This window comes from Zea mays, chromosome 2, assembly GCF_902167145.1.
Source record: "Zea mays cultivar B73 chromosome 2, Zm-B73-REFERENCE-NAM-5.0, whole genome shotgun sequence".
NCBI lineage: Eukaryota > Viridiplantae > Streptophyta > Magnoliopsida > Poales > Poaceae > Zea > Zea mays.
Window position 1 is genome coordinate 204,729,904 of NC_050097.1, and position 24,232 is coordinate 204,754,135.

A 24,232-nucleotide genomic window follows, 5' to 3' on the forward strand; every position below is an offset into this window, starting at 1 on the left:
GGGCAAATGCTCACTGGGGGAGAGAAAAGCTGATGTGCATTCAAGGAATCAATGGGAAGTAGGCTCCAATCATACAAATGACGCCATAAACAGCAACTCCTGGTCCAATGTAACAATTGAACCTAAGTACAACAATACCATTATACCAGTAACAAAAGCATAAAAAGTGTCACTATCTCGTTTATGAGAAATCATGCGCCTAATCTGAATGATGGATGATCCAGTGATCTACTTTGGCAAGAAGGGCTTGAGGTCAGACTTGTCCACCTGAAGCTTTGTTGAGATGGCCTCGATCTGCTGATTCCTGCAAATCCAAGAGCCATCCATCTTTGGGAAACAGAATATATAAAAAAAAATGACCAATAACAGAGTTCTTTCTTTGTGTTTTCCACCAGGACCTTCACTTCAGTAATTCCAGATGAAAATCGTAACTTAACCAACTTATACATGATGAGAGGAGTCACTAATTCACACTACCTTATCACGCAGCAGCTCAGAAGCAGTCATCATCCGTGCTGGAGTGCAGCCTCGTCTTGGCCCTCTTGGCATCCGGGCCAGATGCAGCCATGGGGCTCGCCTCCAATTGGCACTCGCTGTACGATGAGCGCGGAGGAGTACGCTGCGGCTGCTCACCGGTGGCTGCCGCCTCGCCATTGTTATTACAGGCGCCAGCTTTCTTCCACTTCTTGATGCCATCGAATCCCCACGAGCTTTTCTTCTTACATTTCACCGTCGCTTTCTCGTCGACCCCCCCTTCCTCCCCCGCAGGCTCCTTGTTCTCGGTGCCATTGCCGCCACTGTGGAACATCCCCGCCAGATGCCTCCTCCTCCCCTTCTCCGCCTTCCTGCAGGGCACCGCTTCCGACGGAGAATACTCGGGCATGAGGACCGACGCGTTGTTGGCGTTGTTATGATCCACCGGGGCCAGCGGCGGCCTTGATGCGCTGCGGTTCGCGTCCTGATCCTTCCTGGATCTGCTCTCCCACGGCGTGATGAAGGCCTTGTGCTTCGGTTTGTCGGAGGACGCCGCGCCGGCGGGAGGAGGCGGGTCACGGAGGTCGATCTCCGACCACTCCTCGGCCGAGGCCTCGGCATCGGGGCACTCGACGACGCCGCCGCCGAACGCGGCGAGCCGCCGCACGAGGGGCGCCTTGGACGCGTTGTACTCCGCCGCGGAGACGCACTTGGCGTAGAGTAGCTCCTGGAGGAAGAGGAGCTTGTCCCGGAGCACCGCGGGCTGCTCGGGGTGCTGCGGCGGCGGCGCGACGAGCGCCGCGAGCATGGTGCCGCGGAAGGCGGCGACGTCGTGGGCCGGGACGATGCCCTCGCGGTGGAGCGCGGCAAGGTGGAGGATGCGGTGGAAGGACTCCTGCTGCCACTTGAGCTGCTCGGCGTGGCGCCGCGCCGCGGCCTGGTCGGAGGTGAGCCGCCGGCCCACGCGGAAGGAGGGCAGGATGGACTTGCAGAGCGACGCGATGGTGTCCTGCAGGCCCGAGTAGTACGTCGGCGTGTACTTGTGCCCCATCGCCGCAGAACTTGCTGCCGGCGCCGCGTCTTTGGCGATCTCTCGAGAAGCTGAGTGACTATCTACCTTTTCGCTCCTGTTTCAAACTTCACTTTACAAACAATATAATATACAGTATTTATTTTCTATTTCAAATTTCATTTTGCAAACTCTACAGAGGCCTGCTTACAGTACAAAACAGAGGCCTGCTAGAGAGAGTGCGGTGGTTCTTGAGAGAGGAGAGGTGTGGTACTTTGGTGGCTGGTGAAGTTCCCTCTGGTTTTTCCCCCTTTTGTCCCAACGGATGCGGAGGTGGAACTAGCCGTTGAGGGGAGGGGAGGGTTGAATCTGTACGCGGGCCCGCTAGTCAGTGAGATCATAATCACGTACATCACGCGTGGCGCGATGGAGCTTGGCAGTGGCACGACTGTTGGATTGAGGTGTGTCAATGCCATCATGTGAAGGCTTCTGAAATGTGAGCCGTCGCCCCGCTTAATCCAACCGTTACAGCTCCTCCTTCGACATTGAACCGTCAGAGTTCAGAAGAGCAGATTTTTACTCTAAGCACGCACATAGCAACTGGTTGGAAATCCAAAATGAGATTTGGTATATTGCAAAAGGGAAAAAAACCCAATGGGGTGTATCTTAAAAGATACACCGTTGAGAACAATCTTATCACAAAGAAATGAAAGTACCAGTAGGATATTCAGATCACCAGTTTCCAAGAGCGCTGTGCGCTGAGCTATCTAAGCTGATTAAAAACAAACATCTTCAGCACACAATTGTCAGCAGAGGGGTAGATGCGGATGATCACAGAGACTGCAGGAGATCGTCACCAGTTGTTGTTGGAGCGTACCCGTTCCCAAACTAGGCAGTAACATCAGCGGTGTCTGCAGGTTGAGAGAGGGTTTAGAGATTTCTGAGGGGGGCGATTAATGATTAGTATGGCTTATTGTGTGGAAACAGGTTATCAGGTGCATAGTTGCACCAAATTCCTCACTCCAATGATTAGTAATTGGAGGCTTTCCCAGAGAGGTAATACATAAGCTTAGCGCTTCAGATTCTAAGCTAATGTTGCTGCTGTTTTTTTACTATTGCTAGCGTTCTACTACTATTTGCCTCCTCAGATAGTCAGATCAGTTAGTTGGCTGCTACACCGCAGCTTGGCACAAGTTGAACAATTTAACAACAGTGACCTACCGAAAATTACACAGGTAGGCCGTCGGTAAATGGCTGTATATCATTTGGCAGTATTGTTGGACCACATATATTCCATTTGCTTTCAGAAACTAAACCACACACACTAGAGGTTAAAATCCAAAAGCAAGGTTGAATTTACAGAACACGAGCTGGCTGTAGGTATAAATTCTATCAACATAGGGTCTAATGGGAATACCTACAATTCTATAAAATTTGAAATTCCCAATCTAATGGGTGGACTGTTATTCTCCCCCCTCCATCGTTTAGCGCTTGTGACCATGTAACATTATATTCTGAGCCCTTTCCAACAGTGCGGCCTTTAACTTGAACTCATTTCTACTAGGACTCGGATTAAATTTACGTATAATCAAGGACGTACCCATATTCACCAACATATTACCTTCTGTGTGCGATCTTATCCTACTTGTTAAGGAATGATTCGACAGTCTTCAACCACCGGAGCAGCTCCATCTTCTCCTTGTTTGCCATGTAGTCGTGCAAGAATCCGGCGAGCTCGGCGTCCACCTCCCTCTCCTTCAAGAACTTCGTCACCGCTTCCCTCTCCTCGCCCCCCAGTTTCCTGCGAACCGGATCACACAGCCCTCAGGAAGCGAACGAATAAACTGCGGGACACACAGCTCGCAGCGCCACACAGTAATCCATACTCGAAATCGCGCCCACCACGACGACCACCACTGCTGCCACCGCCAGCTGCGAGCGTGAGCACGTGGCGGACGGCGAGGTCGTCGGGCCAGGCGGAGCAGACGAAGCCGAGGACGCGGTCGCCCCGGGCGACCTCGACGATGAGGCTGAGGTGGAGGCGGGGCCCGCGCTCGAGCGACTCCACGCGGCGGAAGAGGGGCGCGTCGTCCGGGACAGGCTCCGCAGCGCCGTCGAACATGGTGGCCTCGACCTTCACCTCCTCGCCTCCCCCTCCCGCGCTGGCGCGGAGGCGCACCCACTGCTCCCCCGGGCGGTCCTCCACGGCGAACGACTTGAAGCTACTCGGCGGCTGCACGAAGAGGAGGAAACCATGAGGGTTTTGCTGAGAACGTGAGGCGCAGCGGGGAAGGCGGAGGGAAGGAATACCGCCTTACCACGTGGGGAGGGCGGCGCTCCGCGAGGTAGGTGATCTCGGAGCGGAGGTGGCGGAGAAGACGGTGGTCTAGTGGGGAGCGCAGAGGCACGACGACGGAGGATGAGGAGGAAGTGGAAGCGAAGGCGGCGGCAACTCGGGGGGTCGCGTGGGTGCCGGCGGCGGTGAGGGAGAACGCGCGGCGGAGGAAGGTGCACGCCATGTGTTCGACGCTTGGCCTCTGCAGGGTGCGGTCCAATGTCCTCAAACTCACTATGATAGATGTGACGATTTTGTTTCGGCTTTTTTTTAACCTCTGCCCACCAGAAGCTACTGAAGTCGTCTAACTTTTAGCTCGTTGCCGGTTACCATAATTACGGGTATTTAGATCATAATCGTAAAATCTCTAGCTTGAGTAAAAAGGGTTCATAAACAAAACACGCTTCCGATCTTACCAAGATACGAGAGCCCTAAGTCATGCCTCGCTCGAGACTATCCCCGAGCGAGGGACCCGAGTCCGAATTTTTTGTATTTTAGCCCTTAAACAGAAGTAAAATCACGTTTAGACCTAAAAAAATTTTAAATGCAGTTTTGGACCCTTTGCTCGGCGCCATAGCCTATGGCGCCGAGCTAACACAGCTCGGCGCCATAGGCTATGGCGCCGAGCTAACACAGCTCGGCGCCATAGGCTATGGCGCCGAGGTCGTGTTGCGTTGGCAGCGTCTTGACGCGTGGCGTCGACGTGGAACCGAGCTCGGCGCCACAGATCTTGGCGCCGAGCTCGGTTGTGTTATTAAAATATTTGTTGCAGACATGAGCACAAAGCCCATCTAGCCCACTTGGTAGAGCACAAGGTTTCTAACCATGTGGTCGTGGGTTAAAACCTCATTGTTTGCATTTTTTTGTTTTTTTTTTGTTTATGTCGTTGGTGTGTCCGCTTAAATTTATTTCTCGCCTAGATTTTTTTTATCTTTGTTTTGTCACTGAAGTCAGTTCAGCTTATATAATTTACCTATACTTACACTGAAGTTGCCACAGACCTATTCTTGATCTCAACCTGGGGGTACATCTAATGTAGTATCCAAAAAATTTAACACGCACTTTACAGATAATTGATGGCGGTGTAGAACTTCTGGAGTTAAAACAAAGAGAATGGGATTTGCGCGCTGACTTGCAAGCATCGGCTATTCTTTAGCCTCCAGCAAATGATTCATGACCAGGCGGAGGCTCCTTAGCTGCTTCTAGATTTGAGCGTGTTACTGAGCCTGCAATAATAGCCAACCATAAGTTGCTTCCTCCAATAATGTCTCCAGCTCTCTCATCACGTAAATGCAAAAGGCGTGTTTTTTTTGTAATTAATACATAGAACTGCATCTTGATCGACGGACAGTACAGCCACTACTTGATAATGTATGAAGAACTATTTTAACTGATGATACAAATGGTTTATTAAAGACATTCATCCACTTGTCATATCTTGCAGAAACATCGCTTAGGACATGAAAATTTGACCCCACTTACCAGTCCAAACCTTCGAAGAGCCCCTCTCCCTTTATTGCAGATGTTTTGAAAATCGCCCATTGGCGGCTCTTAATTTTGTGTAGTTCTAATGACTCTGTAATGGCAGCATCATCGAGTGCACCTGGAAGATAAACAAAAATCTAGGCGAGAAATAAATTTAAGCGGACACACCAACGACATAAACAAAAAAAAAACAAAAAAAATGCAAACTATGGGGCTTGAACCCACGACCACATGGTTAGAAGCCTTGTGCTCTACCAAGTGGGCTAGATGGGCTTTGTGCTCATGTCCGCAACAAATATTTTAATAACACAACCGAGCTCGGCGCCAAGATTTGTGGCGCCGAGCTCGGTTCCACGTCGACGCCACGCGTCTGGGGTGTGCCAACGCAACACGACCTCAGCGCCATAGTCTATGGCGCCGAGCAAAGGGTCCAAAACTGCATTTAAAATTTTTTTAGGTCTAAACGTGATTTTACTTCTGTTTAAGGGCTAAAATACAAAAAATTCGGGACCCGAGTCATGCCTCGTCCGAGGCCAACCTCGAGCCGAAGACGCAGTCACGACTCACCCGAGGCCCGTCTCGGGCGGGAAACACATTTCCGACTCGCCTGAGGCTAGCCTCGGGTGGAAAGCGCATTCCCGATTCGCCCGAGAGTGTCTCATGCGATGCTCCGGGATCTACCTGCCTCGACCAACCATTTCCGATTGGCCTCTGCAGGGTGCGGTGATGTGGTCCAATGTAGGGCTGGACGAAATGCTCGTGGCTCGCTGGCTCGCTCGGTTCATGGTCAGCTCAGCTCGGCTCGGATCGGCTCGTTTGAATTTTTCTACGAGCTGAGCTGATATTCTAGCTCGGCTCGTTAACGAGCCAGCTCGCGAGCTAAATGAGCTACCATATTCCAGCAAAACAAAACTATATGCATATCATTTACAGAATAATTGATGAACATGTTATATATATGTGAGGTGTCTATGGCCTATGAGTTAAACTAATGATTAATGAACTATGACTATGTGTTAATTTGGTCTATGCAAATATAATTATGGGTTAAACTAATGAACATGTATGTGAATTGTGAATTAATGAGTGATGAATTGTGCTAATTTGGTGTTACATTGACGTGGTTTGTGAAACTATGAGTATAATTATTATTTTCTATTGTTAAATTAGTTTAAAATTAACTAAAAATAATTATTATGTACATATTATTTTTTTTCTGCTCTGGCTCGCGAGCTAAATGAGCCAGCTCGAGCTCGTAAACGAGCCGAGCCGAGCTGACTTTGTGGCTCGTTACCTTAACGAGCCGAGTCGAGCTGGCTCGTTATCCACCCCTATTCCAATGGCCTCTAACTCACTATGATAGATGTGACGATTTTGTTTCGGCTTTTTTTAACTTCTGGTCACTTGAAGCTACTACAGTCGTCTAACTTTTACGTTGTCGGTTACCATAATTACGAGTATCTAAATCGTAATCCTAAAATCTCTAGATGCTTGAGTAAGAAGGGTTCATAAGCAAAACACGCTTACGACCTTACAAAGACACGAGGGCCCTAAGTCACGCCTCGCCCGAGACCATCCCCGAGCGAGGGACCCGAATCATGCCTTGCCCGAGGCCAACCTCGAGCCGGAGACACAGTCACGACTCACCTAAGGCCCGCCTCGGGCGGGAAACACATTTCCGACTCGCCTGAGGCTAGCCTCGGGTGGAAAACGCATTCCCGATTCGCCCGAGGGTGTCTCATGCGACGCTCCGGGATCTACCTGCCTCGACCAACCATCCCGATTCTGGAACGTGCGTCCGTACATTCACCTGCTGAGAGCGCCTAGAGGGGGGGGGTGAATAGGTGATCCTGTAAAACTTGAAAACTTAAGTCACAAAAACTTGGTTAAGCGTTAGCACAGTAAATGCCAAGTGGCTAGAGATGAGTCTCAACAAAACACAATAACCACAAGAGATCAATCACAGAGATGGCACGATGGTTATCCCGTGGTTCGGCCAAGACCAACGCTTGCCTACTCCACGTTGTGGCGTCCCAACGGACGAGGGTTGCAATCAAACCCTCTCAAGCGGTCCAAGGACCCACTTGAATACCACGGTGTTTTGCTTGCTTTTCTTAATCCCGTTTGCGAGGAATCTCCACAACTTGGAGCCTCTCGCCCTTACACTTGAAGTTCACAAAGAAGCACAGAGCAAGGGAGGGATTAGCAACGCACACAAGACACAAAAATCAGAGTGTCAACACGCACACAAGTCGCAACAAGAGCTCGCAACACAACCCAATGAGTTCACAACTCCACTAGAGCTCTATATGCTATCACAAAGAAACAAATGCGCGGAATCGATGTCTTGGTGCTTAGGAATGTTACAAGTATGCTTGGTGTTCTCCTCCATGCGCCTAGGGGTCCCTTTTATAGCCCCAAGGCAGCTAGGAGCCGTTGAGAGCATTCTAGGAAGGCTGATCTTGCCTTCTGTCGACTGGCGCACCGGACAGTCCGGTGCACACCGGACAATGTCCGGTGCCCGATTTCCTTCCAAAGATGGCGCAGTCGACCGTTGGCAGCCTGAGAGCCGTTGGCGCACCGGACAGTTCGGTGCCTTCTTCTAGCCGTTGGCTCGGCCACGTGTCCCGCGCAGATTGCACGGCCGACCGTTGGCCCGGCCGACCGTTGGCTCACCGGACAGTCCGGTGCACACCGGACAGTCCGGTGCACACCGGACAGTCCGGTGAATTATAGCCGTACGTCGCCGGTGAATTCCCGAGAGCGACCACTTCGCTCGAGCCAGCCTGGCGCACCGGACACTGTCCGGTGCACCACCGGACAGTCCGGTGCTCCCAGACTCAGCAGAGTCTTGGCTGCTTAGCCAAGACATTTCCAATTGGATTTTTCCTGTTTCCAGCACTTAGACACAATACATTAGTCCATAAAACAATGTACTAAGTCTGAGAAACAAACCTTTATCCTTGATTTGTACTTTGTCCACCTTTTTACACTTAGGCACTTGTGTTGGACACTAAATCACCAAAATACTTAGAAATGGCCCAAGGGCACATTTCCCTTTCAATCTCCCCCTTTTTGGTGATTTATGCCAACACAACATAAAGCAAGTAGAACAAGTACAAAATCAATTCAAATAAGAACTCAAAATTGTTTTGATTCAATTTTGACATATATGGATCACTCTATGCCACCACTTGGTTTGTTTTTGCAAATCAAACTCAAATTCCTATCTCTAAGTCAAATCCACTTGTAGAGACATAAAGAGAGGTATTCCATAGAAATTTGATCAAGGATTTCAAAAACTCCCCCTTTTCCCATAATCAACACTTCTCCCCACAAGAGGCCAACTTTTGACATAAGAGACAATAAAAGAGTTTTGACAAACCAAAAGCTCTAATCTACTATTTTCAAAATTCAAGTGGTAGGTGATCCATCTATTGCTTTGGCCTTTATTTTCTCCCCCTTGGGCATCAAGCACCAAAACGGGATCAAGCTTGGCCCTTAAACCCCATTGCCTCACCACAATCTTCAAATAAGAACACAAAGGCAATAAGAGTACATGAGATGAACTTGGAATAAGTTACCCTCTCATCGGAGTGCAGTGGAAGTCTTTCATGGTCCAAGTCCACCTTTTCCCTTTCAAACCTCCTTTGAGACTAAAACAAGCAAACTCAAGCATATGGTTAGTCTCAAAGGGTCAAGTTGTAACACAGCTCCCCCTAAATATGTGCATCACTTGCACGATGACTTGTGAGGTCCGGGAAGTGTTTGTACAACTTGAGCACCATAGTAAACAACAAAATGCATAAGGAACATGATCAAGGGCATAAACACATGTATGTTATAAATTAATCCAAGTTCCGCGAATCTAGGACATTTAGCTCACTACGCAGCCTGCAAAAGGTCTTTTTATCTAAAGGCTTAGTGAAGATATCGGCTAGCTGGTTCTCGGTGCTAACATGAAACACTTCGATATCCCCTTTTTGCTGGTGGTCTCTCAAAAAGTGATGCCGGATGTCAATGTGCTTTGTGCGGCTGTGCTCGACAGGATTTTCCGCTATTCGGATAGCACTCTCATTGTCACATAGGAGTGGGACTTTGCTTAGATTGTAGCCAAAGTCCCTGAGGGTTTGCCTCATCCAAAGTAGTTGCGCGCAACACTGTCCTGCGGCAACATACTCGGCCTCAGCGGTGGATAGGGCAACAGAAGTTTGTTTCTTAGAGTTCCACGACACCAGGGATCTTCCTAAGAATTGGCACGTCCCCGATGTACTCTTCCTATCGACCTTACATCCAGCATAGTCGGAATCTGAATATCCAATCAAGTCAAAGTTAGACCTCTTTGGATACCAGATCCCGAAGCAAGGCGTAGCAACTAAATATCTTAGAATTCGCTTCACAGCCACTAAGTGACACTCCTTAGGATCGGATTGAAATCTAGCACACATGCATACGCTAAGCATAATATCCGGTCTACTAGCACACAAATAAAGCAAAGAACCTATCATGGACCGGTATGCTTTTTGATCAACGGACTTACCTCCTTTGTTGAGGTCGGTGTGTCCGTCGGTTCCCATCGGAGTCTTTGCGGGCTTGGCGTCCTTCATCCCAAACCGCTTTAGCAAGTCTTGCGTGTACTTCGTTTGGGAGATGAAAGTGCCGTCCTTGAGTTGCTTCACTTGGAACCCAAGGAAGTAGTTCAACTCGCCCATCATTGACATCTCGAATTTCTGCGTCATAACCCTGCTAAACTCTTCACAAGACTTTTGATTAGTAGAACCAAATATTATGTCATCGACATAAATTTGGCACACAAAAAGATCACCATCGCACGTCTTAGTGAAAAGAGTTGGATCGACTTTCCCAACATTGAAAGCATTAGCAATTAAAAAGTCTCTAAGGCATTCATACCATGCTCTTGGGGCTTGCTTAAGTCCATAGAGCGCCTTAGAGAGCTTACACACGTGGTCGGGGTACCGTTCATTCTCGAAGCCAGGGGGTTGCTCCACATACACCTCCTCCTTGATCGGCCCGTTGAGGAAAGCGCTCTTCACATCCATTTGGTACAACCTGAAAGAATGGTGAGCGGCATATGCTAGCAAGATACGAATTGATTCTAGCCTAGCCACAGGAGCAAAAGTCTCCTCAAAGTCCAAACCTGTGACTTGGGCATAACCTTTTGCCACAAGTCGAGCCTTGTTCCTTGTCACCACCCCGTGCTCATCCTGTTTGTTGCGGAACACCCACTTGGTCCCCACAACATTTTGCTTGGGACGAGGCACCAGTGTCCAAACTTCATTGCGCTTGAAATTGTTGAGTTCCTCCTGCATGGCCAACACCCAGTCCGGATCTAGCAAGGCCTCTTCTACCCTGAAAGGCTCAATGGAAGAGACAAAGGAGTAATGCTCACAAAAATTAACTAATCGAGATCGAGTAGTTACTCCCTTGCTAATATCACCCAATATTTGGTCGACGGGATGATCCCTTTGGATCGTCGCTCGAACTTGGGTTGGAGGTTCCTGAGGTGCTTCTTCCTCTTCAATTTGAACATCCTGTGCTCCCCTTGATCATGCGCCTCCACTTGAGGTACCTGTTCGTCATCTTGGGTTGGGGGATGCACCATAGTTGAGGAAGACGGTTGATCTTGCTCCAATTGTTCCTGAGGCCGCACATCTCCAATCGCCATGGTGCGTATTGCGGCCGTTGGAACATCTTCTTCATCTACATCATCAAGATCAACAACTTGCTCTCTTGGAGAGCCATTAGTCTCATCAAATACAACGTCGCTAGAGACTTCAACCAAACCCGATGATTTGTTGAAGACCCTATACGCCTTTGTATTTGAATCATAACCTAATAAAAACCCTTCTACAGCTTTGGGAGCAAATTTAGAGGTTCTACCTTTCTTCACAAGAATATAACACTTGCTCCCAAATATACGAAAGTAAGACACATTGGGTTTGTTACCAGTTAGCAGCTCGTATGAAGTCTTTTTGAGGAGGCGGTGAAGGTAGACCCTGTTGATGGCGTGGCAAGCCGTGTTCATGGCTTCCGACCAAAACCGCTCGGGGGTCTTGAACTCTCCAAGCATAGTCCTCGCCATATCAATGAGCGTCCTGTTCTTCCTCTCTACCACACCATTTTGCTGAGGTGTGTAGGGAGCGGAGAACTCGTGCTTGATCCCCTCCTCCTCAAGGAACTCCTCCACTTGAAGGTTCTTGAACTCGGACCCATTGTCGCTTCTTATCTTCTTCACCTTGAGCTCAAACTCATTTTGAGCTCTCCTTAGGAAGCGCTTGAGGGTCCCTTGGGTTTCAGACTTATCCTGCAAAAAGAACACTCAAGTGAAGCGGGAAAAGTCATCAACAATAACTAGACCATACTTACTTCCTCCTATGCTCAGATAGGCGACGGGTCCGAAGAGGTCCATATGCAGCAGCTCCAGAGGTCTTGAAGTGGTCATCACATTCTTGCTGTGATGTGCTCCTCCCACTTGTTTACCTGCTTGACAAGCTGCACAAGGTCTATCTTTTTCGAATTGCACGTTAGTCAAACCTATCACGTGTTCTCCCTTTAGAAGCTTGTGAAGGTTCTTCATCCCCATATGTGCTAAGCGGCGATGCCACAACCAGCCCATGCTAGTCTTAGCAATTAAGCATGCATCTAGACCGACCTCCTCTTTTGCAAAATCAACCAAATAAAGTTTGTCGTCTAGTACACCCTTAAAAGCTAGTGAACCATCACATCTTCTAAAGACAGACACATCTACATTTGTAAATAGACAATTATATCCCATATTACATAATTGACTGACAGATAGTAAATTATATCCAAGAGACTCAACTAAAAACACATTAGATATAGAGTGTTCATTTGATATTGCAATCTTGCCTAAGCCTTTCACCTTGCCTTGGTTCCCATCACCGAATATGATTGAATCTTGGGAATCCTTATTCTTGACGTAGGAGGTGAACATCTTCTTCTCCCCCGTCATATGGTTTGTGCATCCGCTGTCGATAATCCAGCTTGAACCCCCGAATGCATAAACCTGCAAGGCAAATTTAGGCTTGGGTCTTTGGTACCCAACTCTTGTTGGGTCCTACAAGGTTAGTCACAATTGTCTTAGGGACCCAAATGCAAGTTTTATCACCCTTGCATTTTGCCCCTAATTTCCTAGCAACTATCTTCCTATCCTTTCTACAAATAGCAAAGGAAGCATTTAAAACATGATAAATTGTAGAGGGTCCATTCATAACTTTCCTAGGAACATGAACAATATTCTTTCTAGGCACATGATGAATATTTTTCCTAGGCATATCTCTACCATGCATATAGGAAGAACTGGGAGCAAACATAGCATAAGAATCATAGGCATGTGAATTAAAAGCATTACAATTCCTATGTGAGAGCACCTAGAGGGGGGGGGGGGGGTGAATAGGTGATCCTGTGAAACTTGAAAACTTAAGCCACAAAACTTGGTTAATCGTTAGCACAATAATTGCCAAGTGGCTAGAGAGGAGTCAAAACACAATAACCACAAGAAATCAATCACAAAGATGACACGGTGGTTATCCCGTGGTTCGGCCAAGACCAACGCTTGCCTACTCCACGTTGTGGCGTCCCAACGGACGAGGGTTGCAATCAACCCCTCTCAAGCGGTCCAAAGACCCACTTGAATACCACGGTGTTTTGCTTGCTTTTTCTCAATCCTGTTTGCGAGGAATCTCCACAACTTGGAGCCTCTCGCCCTTACACTTTAAGATCACAATGAAACACGGAGCAAGGGAGGGATTAGCAACGCACTCAAGAAATCACAGCAACACCACGCACACAAGTCACAACGAGAGCTCACAATACAACTCAATGAGTTCACCACTCAACTAGAGCTCTAATTGCTAACGCAAAGAATCAAAGGCGCGGAATCGATGTCTTGGTGCTTAGGAATGTTGTAGGAATGCTTGGTATTCTCCTCCATGCGCCTAGGGGTCCCTTTTATAGCCCCAAGGCAGCTAGGAGCCGTTGAGAGCAATCTAGGAAGGCTGATCTTGCCTTCTGTCGACTGGCGCACCGGACAGTCCGGTGCACACCGGACATGTCCGGTGCCCGATTTCTTTCCATAAATGGCACAGTCGACCGTTGGCAGCCAGAGAGCCGTTGGCGCACCGGACATGTCCGGTGCACACTGGACAGTCCGATGTCTCCTTCTAGCCGTTGGCTTAGCCACGTGTCCCGCGCAGATCGCGCGGCCGACCGTTGGCCCGGCCGACCGTTGGCTCACCGGACAGTCCGGTGCACACCGGACAGTCCGGTGAATTATAGTCGTACGTCTCCGGTGAATTCCCGAGAGCGGCCAGTTCGCTCGAGCCAGCCTGGCGCACCGGACACTGTCCGGTGCACCACCGGACAGTCCGGTGCTCCAAACTGAGCAAAGTCTTGGCTGCTCGAGCCAAGGCATTTTCAATTGGATTTTTCCTGTTTCCAGCACTTAGACACAATATATTAGTCCACAAAACAATGTACTAAGTCTGAGAAACATACCTTTATTCTTGATTTGTACTTTGTCCACCTTTTACACTTAGGCACTTGTGTTGGACACTAAATCACCAAAATACTTAGAAATGGCCCAAGGGCACATTTCCCTTTCAATCTCCCCCTTTTTGGTGATGTATGCCAACACAACATAAAGCAAGTAGAACAAGTACAAAATCAATTCAAATAATAACTCAAATTGTTTTGATTCAAATTTGACATGTATGGATCACTCTTTGCCACCACTTGGTTTGTTTTTGCAAATCAAACTCAAATTTCTATCTCTAAGTCAACCACACATGTTAAGACATAAAGAGAGACATTCCAAGAGAAATTGATTCAAGATTTCAAAAAACTCCCCTTTTTTTCATAATCAACACTTCTCTCCACAAGAAGCCATCTTTTGACAAGAGAGACAATAAAAAGTTTTGACAAACCAAAAGCTCTATTCTACTATTTTCAAATTTTCTCAAGTGGTAGCTGATCCATTTATCGCTTTGGCCTTTATTTTCTCCCCCTTTGGCATCAAGCACCAAAACGGGATCAATCTTGGCCCCTTAACCCCATTGCCTCACCAAAATCTTCAAATAAGAACACAAAGGCAATAAGAGTACATGAGATGAACTTGGAATAAGTTACCCTCTCATCGGAGTGCAGTGGAAGTCTTTCATGGTCCAAGTCCACCTTTTCCCTTTCAAACCTCCTTTGAGACTAAAACAAGCAAACTCAAGCATAGGGTTAGTCTCAAAGGGTCAAGTTGTAGCACAGCTCCCCCTAAATATGTGCATCACTTGCAAAAAGGACTTGTGAGGTCCAGGGAGTGTTTGTACAACTTGAGCACCACAATAAGCAACAAAATGCAGAATGAACATGATCAAAGGCATAAACACATGTATGCTACAATTCAATCCAAGTTCCGTGAATCTAAGACATTTAGCTCACTACGCAACCTGCAAAAGGTCTTCTCATCTAGAGGCTTGGTAAAGATATCGGCTAGCTGGTTCTCGGTGCTAACATGAAACACTTCGATATCTCTCTTTTGCTGGTGGTCTCTCAAAAAGTGATGCCGGATGTCAATGTGCTTTGTGCGGCTGTGCTCAACAGGATTTTCCGCTATCGGATAGCACTCTCATTATCACATAGGAGTGGGACTTTGCTCAGATTGTAGCCAAAGTCCCTGAGGGTTTGCCTCATCCAAAGTAGTTGCGCGCAACACTGTCCTGCGGCAACATACTCGGCTCAGCGGTGGATAGGGCAACGAAAGTTTGTTTCTTAGAATTCCATGACACCAGAGACCTTCCTAAGAATTGGCATGTCCCCGATGTACTCTTCCTATCGACCTTACATCCAGCATAGTCGGAATCTGAGTACCCAATCAAGTCAAAGTTAGACCCCTTTGGATACCAGATCCCGAAGCAAGGTGTAGCGACTAAATATCGAAGAATTCGCTTCACAACCACTAAGTGACACTCCTTAGGATCGGATTGAAATCTAGCACACATGCATACGCTAAGCATAATATCCGGTCTACTAGCATATAAATAAAGCAAAGAACCTATCATGGACCGGTATGCTTTTTGATCAATGGACTTACCTCCTTTGTTGAGGTCAGTGTGTCCGTCAGTTCCCATTGGCGTCTTTGCGGGCTTGGCGTCCTTTATCCCAAACCGCTTTAGCAAGTCTTGCGTGTACTTCGTTTGGGAGATGAAAGTGCCGTCCTTGAGTTGCTTCACTTGGAACCCAAGGAAGTAGTTCAACTCGCCCATCATCGACATCTCGAATTTCTGCGTCATAACCCTGCTAAACTCTTCACAAGACTTTTGATTAGTAGAACCAAATATTATGTCATCGACATAAATTTGGCACGCAAAAAGATCACCATCGCAAGTCTTAGTAAAAAGAGTTGGATCGGCTTTCCCAACCTTGAAAGCATTAGCAATTAAAAAGTCTCTAAGGCATTCATACCATGCTCTTGGGGCTTGCTTAAGTCCATAGAGCGCCTTAGAGAGCTTACACACGTGGTCGGGGTACCGTTCATCCTCGAAGCCAGGGGGTTGCTCCACGTACACCTCCTCCTTGATCGGCCCGTTGAGGAAAGCGCTCTTCACATCCATTTGGTACAACCTGAAAGAATGGTGAGCGGCATATGCTAGCAAGATACGAATTGATTCTAGCCTAGCCACAGGAGCAAAAGTCTCCTCAAAGTCCAAACCTGTGACTTGGGCATAACCTTTTGCCACAAGTCGAGCCTTGTTCCTCGTCACAACCCCGTGCTCGTCCTGTTTGTTGCGGAACACCCACTTGGTTCCCACAACATTTTGCTTGGGACGAGGCACCAGTGTCCAAACTTCATTGCGCTTGAAATTGTTGAGTTCCTCCTGCATGGCCAACACCCAGTCCGGATCTAGCAAGGCCTCTTCTACCCTGAAAGGCTCAATAGAAGAGACAAAGGAGTAATGCTCACAGAAATTAACTAATCTTGAACGAGTAGTTACTCCCTTGCTAATATCACCCAATATTTGGTCGACGGGATGATCCCTTTGGATCGTCGCTCGAACTTGGGTTGGAGGTGCCTGAGGTGCTTCTTCCTCTTCAATTTGAACATCCTGTGCTCCCCTTGATCATGCGCCTCCACTTGAGGTACCTGTTCGTCATCTTGGGTTGGGGGATGCACCATAGTTGAGGAAGACGGTTGATCTTGCTCCAATTGTTCCTGAGGCCGCACATCTCCAATCGCCATGGTGCGTATTGCGGCCGTTGGAACATCTTCTTCATCTACATCATCAAGATCAACAACTTGCTCTCTTGGAGAGCCATTAGTCTCATCAAATACAACGTCGCTAGAGACTTCAACCAAACCCGATGATTTGTTGAAGACCCTATACGCCTTTGTATTTGAATCATAACCTAATAAAAACCCTTCTACAGCTTTGGGAGCAAATTTAGAGGATCTACCTTTCTTCACAAGAATATAACACTTGCTCCCAAAAACACGAAAATAAGATACATTGGGTTTGTTACCAGTTAGCAGCTCGTATGAAGTCTTCTTGAGGAGGCGGTGAAGGTAGACCCTGTTGATGGCGTGGCAAGCCGTGTTCACGGCTTCCGACCAAAAACGCTCGGGGGTCTTGAACTCTCCAAGCATAGTCCTCGCCATATCAATGAGCGTCCTGTTCTTCCTCTCTACCACACCATTTTGCTGAGGTGTGTAGGGAGCGGAGAACTCGTGCTTGATCCCTTCCTCCTCAAGGAACTCCTCCACTTGAAGATTCTTTAATTCGGACCCGTTGTCGCTCCTTATCTTCTTCACCTTGAGCTCAAACTCATTTTGAGCTCTCCTGAGGAAGCGCTTGAGGGTCCCTTGGGTTTCAGACTTATCCTGCAAAAAGAACACCCAAGTGAAGCGGGAAAAGTCATCAACAATAACTAGACCATACTTACTTCCTCCTATGCTCAGATAGGCGACGGGTCCGAAGAGGTCCATATGCAACAGCTCCAGAGGTCTTGAAGTGGTCATCACATTCTTGCTGTGATGTGCTCCTCCCACTTGTTTACCTGCTTGACAAGCTGCACAAGGTCTATCTTTTTTGAATTGTACATTGGTTAGACCTATCACGTGTTCTCCCTTTAGAAGCTTGTGGAGGTTCTTCATCCCCACATGTGCTAAGCGGCGATGCCACAACTAGCCCATGCAAGTCTTAGCCATTAAGCATGCATCTAGACCGGCCTCCTGTTTTGCAAAATCAACTAAATAAAGTTTGCCGTCTAGTACACCCTTAAAAGCTAGTGAACCATCACATCTTCTAAAGACAGACACATCTACATTTGTAAATAGACAATTATATCCCATATTACATAATTGACTGACAGATAGTAAATTATATCCAAGAGACTCAACTAAAAACACATTAGAGATAGAGTGCTCATTTGATATTGCAATCTTGCCTAAACCTTTCACCTTGCCTTGGTTCCCATCACCGAATATGATTGAATCTTGGGAATCCTTATTCTTGACGTAGGAGGTGAACATCTTCTTCTCCCCCGTCATGTGGTTTGTGCATCCGCTGTCGATAATCCAGCTTGAGCCCCCGGATGCATAAACCTGCAAGACAAATTTAGTCTTGGGTCTTAGGTACCCAACTCTTGTTGGGTCCTACAAGGTTAGTCATAATTTCCTTAGGGACCCAAATGCAAGTTTTATCACCCTTGCATTTTGCCCCTAATTTCCTAGCAACTATCTTCCTATCCTTTCTACAAATAGCAAAGGAAGCATTTAAAGCATGATAAATTGTAGAGGGACCATTCATAACTTTTCTAGGAACATGAACAATATTCTTCCTAGGCACATGATGAATATTTTTCCTAGGCATATCTCTACCATGCATATAGGAAGAACTGGAAGCATACATAGCATAAGAGTCATATGCATGTGAATCAAAAGCATTACAACTCCTATGAGACTGTCTTCTATCATTGTACATAAAAGCATGGTTCTTTTTAGTACTACTTGCCATAGGGACCTTCCCTTTCTCCTTGGCGGAGATGGGAGCCTTATGGCTTGTTAAGTTCTTGGCTTCCCTCTTGAAGCCAAGCCCATCCTTAATTGAGGGGTGTCTACCAATCGTGTAGGCATCCCTAGCAAATTTTAGTTTATCAAAATCACTTTTGCTAGCCTTAAGTTGGGCATTAAGACTAGCCATTTCATCATTTAACTTTGCAATAGAAGCTATGTGTTCACTACAAGCATCAATATCAAAATCTTTACATCTATTGCAAATAACAACATTTTCTACATAAGTTGTTGATTTACTAGCTATTTCTAACTTAGCATTCAAATTATCATTAATGCTTCTTAAGCTAGAAATTGTCTCATGGCAAGAAGATAATTTACAAGAAAGCATTTCATTTCTCTTAACTTCTAAGGCATGAGATTTTTGAGCTTCTACAAATTTGTCATGTTCTTCATACAACAAGTCCTCTTGTTTTTCTAAAAGCCTATTTTTATCATTCAAGGCCTCAATCAATTCGTTAATTTTATCTACCTTGGTTCTATCTAGGCCCTTAAATAGACATGAATAATCTATTTCATCCTCATCACTAGATTCGTCCTCACTTGAAGAAGCATAGGTAGAGTCTCGAGTACATACCTTCTTCTCCCTTGCCATAAGGCATGTATGACGCTCGTTGGGGAAGAGAGATGACTTGTTGAAGGCGATGGCGGCGAGTCCTTCATTGTCGGAGTCGGACGAGGAGCAATCCGAATCCCACTCCTTGCCAAGATGTGCCTCGCCCTTTGCCTTCTTATAGTTCTTCCTTTTCTCCCTCTTGTTCCCTTGATCCTGATCACTATCATTGTCGGGACAGTTAGCAATAAAATGACCAAGCTTACCACATTTGAAGCATGAGCGCTTCCCCTTGGTTTTGGTCTTGCTTGGCTATCCCTTGCGCCCCTTTAGCGCCGTCTTGAATCTTTTGATGATGAGGGCCATCTCTTCATCATTAAGTCCGGCCGCCTCAATTTGTGCTACCTTGCTGGGTAACGCCTCCTTGCTCCTTGTTGCCTTGAGAGCAACGGGTTGAGGCTCATTGATTGGACCGTTTAGAGCGTCGTCCACGTACCTTGCTTCCTTGATCATCATTCGCCCGCTTACAAATTTTCCAAGGACTTCTTCGGGCGACATTTTGGTGTACCTGGGATTCTCACGAATATTATTCACCAAATGAGGATCAAGAACGGTAAAGGACCTTAGCATCAATCGGACGACGTCGTGGTCCGTCCATCGCGTGCTTCCGTAGCTCCTTATTTTGTTGATAAGGGTCTTGAGCCGGTTGTATGTTTGTGTCGGCTCCTCGCCCCTTATCATCGCGAATCGTCCAAGCTCGCCCTCCACCAACTCCATCTTGGTGAGCAAGGTGACGTCGTTCCCCTCATGTGAAATCTTGAGGGTGTCCCAGATCTGCTTGGCGTTATCCAAGCCGCTCACTTTGTGGTATTCATCCCTGCACAATGAAGCTAGAAGAACAGTAGTAGCTTGTGCATTCTTATGAATTTGCTCATTAATGAACATGGGACTATCCGAACTATCAAAGTGCATTCCACTCTCTACAATCTCCCATATACTAGGATGGAGAGAGAACAAGTGACTACGCATTTTGTGACTCCAAAATCCGTAGTCCTCTCCATCAAAATGAGGAGGTTTACCAAGTGGAATAGATAATAAATGAGCATATGCACTTTGAGGAATACACGAATAATCGAAAGAAAAGTTCGAGTTAACCGTCTTTCGTTTGTCGTAGTCGTTGTCGTCGTTGTCCTTGTGGGAAGAAGTGGACTCATCACTGTCATCGTAGTAGATGATCTCCTTAATGCGCCTTGTCTTCTTCTTCTTCTCATCTTTTCGTCTATGACCCGAGCCCGAGTCGGTAGGCTTGTCATCCTTTGGCTCGTTGACGAAAGACTCCTTCTCTTTATCGTTGATCACGATACCCTTCCCCTTAGGATCCATCTCTTCGGGCGGTTAGTCCCTTTGTGAAGAGAACGACTCCGATACCAATTGAGAGCACCTAGAGGGGGGGGGGGGGTGAATAGGTGATCCTGTGAAACTTGAAAACTTAAGCCACAAAACTTGGTTAATCGTTAGCACAATAATTGCCAAGTGGCTAGAGAGGAGTCAAAACACAATAACCACAAGAAATCAATCACAAAGATGACACGGTGGTTATCCCGTGGTTCGGCCAAGACCAACGCTTGCCTACTCCACGTTGTGGCGTCCCAACGGACGAGGGTTGCAATCAACCCCTCTCAAGCGGTCCAAAGACCCACTTGAATACCACGGTGTTTTGCTTGCTTTTTCTCAATCCTGTTTGCGAGGAATCTCCACAACTTGGAGCCTCTCGCCCTTACACTTTAAGATCACAAAGAAACACGGAGCAAGAGAGGGATTAGCAACGCACTCAAGAAATCACAGCAACACCACGCACACAAGTCACAACGAGAGCTCACAATACAACTCAATGAGTTCACCACTCAACTAGAGCTCTAATTGCTATCACAAAGAATCAAAGGCGCGAAATCGATGTATTGGTGCTTAGGAATGTTGTAGGAATGCTTGGTATTCTCCTCCATGCGCCTAGGGGTCCCTTTTATAGCCCCAAGGCAGCTAGGAGCCGTTGAGAGCAATCTAGGAAGGCTGATCTTGCCTTCTGTCGACTGGCGCACCGGACATGTCCGGTGCCCGATTTCTTTCCATAAATGGCACAGTCGACCGTTGGCAGCCAGAGAGCCGTTGGCGCACTGGACATGTCCGGTGCGCACCGGACAGTCCGGTGCCTCCTTCTAGTCGTTGGCTCGGCCACGTGTCCCGCGCAGATCGCGCGGCCGACCGTTGGCCCGGCCGACCGTTGGCTCACCGGACAGTCCGGTGCACACCGGACAGTCCAGTGAATTATAGTCGTACGTCTCCGGTGAATTCCCGAGAGCGGCCAGTTCGCTCGAGCCAGCCTGGCGCACCGGACATTGTCCGGTGCACCACCGGACAGTCCGGTGCTCCAGACTGAGCAAAGTCTTGGTTGCTCGAGCCAAGGCATTTTCAATTGGATTTTTCCTGTTTCCAGCACTTAGACACAATATATTAGTCCACAAAACAATGTACTAAGTCTGAGAAACATACCTTTATTCTTGATTTGTACTTTGTCCACCTTTTACACTTAGGCACTTGTGTTGGACACTAAATCACCAAAATACTTAGAAATGGCCCAAGGGCACATTTCCCTTTCACTATGAGACTGTCTTCTATCATTGTACATAAAAGCATGGTTCTTTTTAGTACTACTTGCCATAGGGGCCTTCCCTTTCTCCTTGGCGGAGATGGGAGCCTTATGGCTTGTTAAGTCCTTGGCTTCCCTCTTGAAGCCAAGCCCATCCTTAATTGAGGGGTGTCTACCAATCGTGTAGGCATCCCTAGCAAATTTTAGTTTATCAAAATCACTTTTGCTAGCCTTAAGTTGGGCATTAAGACTAGCCATTTCATCATTTAATTTTGCAATAGAAGCTATGTGTTCACTACAAGCATCAATATTAAAATCTTTACATCTTTTGCAAATAACAACATTTTCTACACAAGTTGTTGATTTACTAGCTATTTCTAACTTAGCATTCAAATCATCATTAATGCTTCTTAAGCTAGAAATTGTCTCGTGGCAAGAAGATAATTCACAGGAAAGCATTTCATTTCTCTTAACTTCTAAGGCATGAGATTTTTGTGCTTCTACAAATTTGTCATGTTCTTCATACAACAAGTCCTCTTGTTTTTCTAAAAGCCTATTCTTATCATTCAAGGCATCAATCAATTCATTAATTTTATCTACCTTGGTTCTATCTAGGCCCTTAAATAAACATGAATAATCTATTTCATCCTCATCACTAGATTCGTCCTCACTTGAAGAAGCATAAGTAGAGTTTCGAGTACATACCTTCTTCTCCCTTGCCATAAGGCATGTGTGACGCTCGTTGGGGAAGAGGGATGACTTGTTGAAGGCGGTGGCGGTGAGTCCTTCATTGTCGGAGTCGGACGAGGAGCAATTCGAATCCCACTCCTTGCCAAGATGTGCCTCGCCCTTTGCCTTCTTATAGTTCTTCTTCTTCTCCCTCTTGTTCCCTTGATCCTGATCACTATCATTGTCGGGACAGTTAGCAATAAAATGACCAATCTTACCGCATTTGAAGCATGAGCGCTTCCCCTTGGCTTTGGTCTTGCTTGGCTGTCCCTTGTGACCCTTAAGCGTCGTCTTGAAGCGCTTGATGATGAGGGCCATTTCTTCATCGTTTAGCCCTGCCGCCTCAACTTGCGCTACCTTGCTAGGTAACGCCTCCTTGCTCCTTGTTGCCTTGAGAGCAATGGGTTAAGGCTCATGGATTGAACCGTTCAACGCGTCGTCCACGTACCTCGCCTCCTTGATCATCATTCGCCCACTTACGAATTTTCCAAGGACTTCTTCGGGCGACATTTTGGTGTACCTGGGATTCTCACGAATATTATTCACCAAATGAGGATCAAGAACGGTAAAGGACCTTAGCATCAGTCGGACGACGTCGTGGTCCGTCCATCGCGTGCTTCCGTAGCTCCTTATTTTGTTGATAAGGATCTTGAGCCGATTGTATGTTTGGGTTGGCTCCTCGCCCCTTATCATCGCGAATCGTCCAAGCTTGCCCTCCACCAACTCCATCTTAGTGAGCAAGGTGACGTCGTTCCCCTCATGAGAAATCTTGAGGGTGTCCCAGATCTGCTTGGCATTGTCCAAGCCGCTCACTTTATGGTACTCGTCCCTGCACAAGGAGGCTAACAACACAGTAGTGGCTTGTGCATTTCTATGAATTTGTTCATTAATAAAAATGGGACTATCCGTACTATCAAAGTGCATTCCATTCTCTACAATCTCCCATATACTAGGATGGAGAGAGAATAGGTGACTACGCATTTTGTGGCTCCAAAATCCGTAGTCCTCCCCATCAAAGTGTGGAGGCTTGCCGAGAGGAATGGAGAGCAAATGTGAATTTGAACTTTGAGGAATACGAGAGTAGTCAAAAGAAAAGTTCGAATTGACCGGTTTTCTTCTCTCGTAGTCGTTGTGGTCGTCGTCCTTTTGGGAAGAAGTAGACTCATCGCTGTCGTCGTAGTAGATGATCTCCTTGATGCGCCTTGTCTTCTTCTTCTTCCCATCTTTCCGTCTATGGCCCGAGCCCGAGTCGGTAGGCTTGTCATCCTTCGGCTCGTTGACGAAAGACTCCTTCTCTTTGTCGTTGATCACGATTCCCTCCCCCTTAGGATCCATCTCTTCGGGCGATTAGTCCCTTTGTGAAGAGAACGGCTCTGATACCAATTGAGAGCGCCTAGAGGGGGGGGGGTGAATAGGTGATCCTGTAAAACTTGAAAACTTAAGCCACAAAAACTTGGTTAAGCGTTAGCACAGTAAATGCCAAGTGGCTAGAGATGAGTCTCAACAAAACACAATAACCACAAGAGATCAATCATAGAGATGGCACGGTGGTTATCCCGTGGTTCAGCCAAGACCAACGCTTGCCTACTCCACGTTGTGGCGTCCCAACGGACGAGGGTTGCAATCAACCCCTCTCAAGCGGTCCAAGGACCCACTTGAATACCATGATGTTTTGCTTGCTTTTCTTAATCCCGTTTGCGAGGAATCTCCACAACTTGGAGCCTCTCGCCCTTACACTTGAAGTTCACAAAGAAGCACAGAGCAAGGGAGGGATTAGCAACGCACACAAGACACAAAAATCAGAGTGTCAACACGCACACAAGTCGCAACAAGAGCTTGCAACACAACCCAATGAGTTCACAACTCCACTAGAGCTCTATATGCTATCACAAAGAAACAAATGC

The 24,232-nt window shown here is 47.1% G+C and overlaps 2 protein-coding genes and 1 long non-coding RNA gene across 5 annotated transcripts; all 3 read right to left on the minus strand.

The window, feature by feature from the left end:
- Nucleotides 1-15: 15 nt before the first annotated feature.
- Nucleotides 16-1,754, minus strand: LOC100194246 (uncharacterized). Its single transcript, NM_001139287.1, has 3 exons — nucleotides 1,695-1,754; nucleotides 478-1,616; nucleotides 16-304 (listed from the first exon to the last, which is right to left on the minus strand). Exon 2 carries the CDS (start codon nucleotides 1,523-1,525, stop codon nucleotides 494-496), a length of 1,032 nt encoding a protein of 343 aa, NP_001132759.1. The 5' UTR covers nucleotides 1,526-1,616; nucleotides 1,695-1,754; the 3' UTR covers nucleotides 16-304; nucleotides 478-493.
- LOC100283937 (uncharacterized) lies at nucleotides 20-4,073 on the minus strand. 3 transcript variants are annotated; one of them, XM_008669837.4, is made up of 4 exons: nucleotides 3,802-4,073; nucleotides 3,370-3,716; nucleotides 3,084-3,284; nucleotides 20-2,394 (listed from the first exon to the last, which is right to left on the minus strand). In XM_008669837.4, exons 1-3 carry the CDS (start codon nucleotides 4,000-4,002, stop codon nucleotides 3,125-3,127), a joined length of 708 nt encoding a protein of 235 aa, XP_008668059.1. In that variant the 5' UTR covers nucleotides 4,003-4,073; the 3' UTR covers nucleotides 20-2,394; nucleotides 3,084-3,124. The 3 variants fall into 3 exon arrangements, with proteins under 3 accessions (XP_008668059.1, XP_035820710.1, NP_001357493.1); XM_035964817.1 differs by having other exon boundaries at nucleotides 1,492-1,601; nucleotides 3,105-3,284; NM_001370564.1 differs by having other exon boundaries at nucleotides 2,093-2,394; nucleotides 3,105-3,284; nucleotides 3,802-4,063.
- A 738-nt stretch (nucleotides 4,074-4,811) lies between these two features.
- Nucleotides 4,812-5,499, minus strand: LOC103647649 (uncharacterized). The gene is made up of 2 exons (XR_562947.3): nucleotides 5,301-5,499; nucleotides 4,812-5,044 (listed from the first exon to the last, which is right to left on the minus strand). It is a non-coding gene; the product is annotated as an uncharacterized lncRNA (long non-coding RNA).
- Between the last annotated feature and the right edge of the window lie 18,733 nt (nucleotides 5,500-24,232).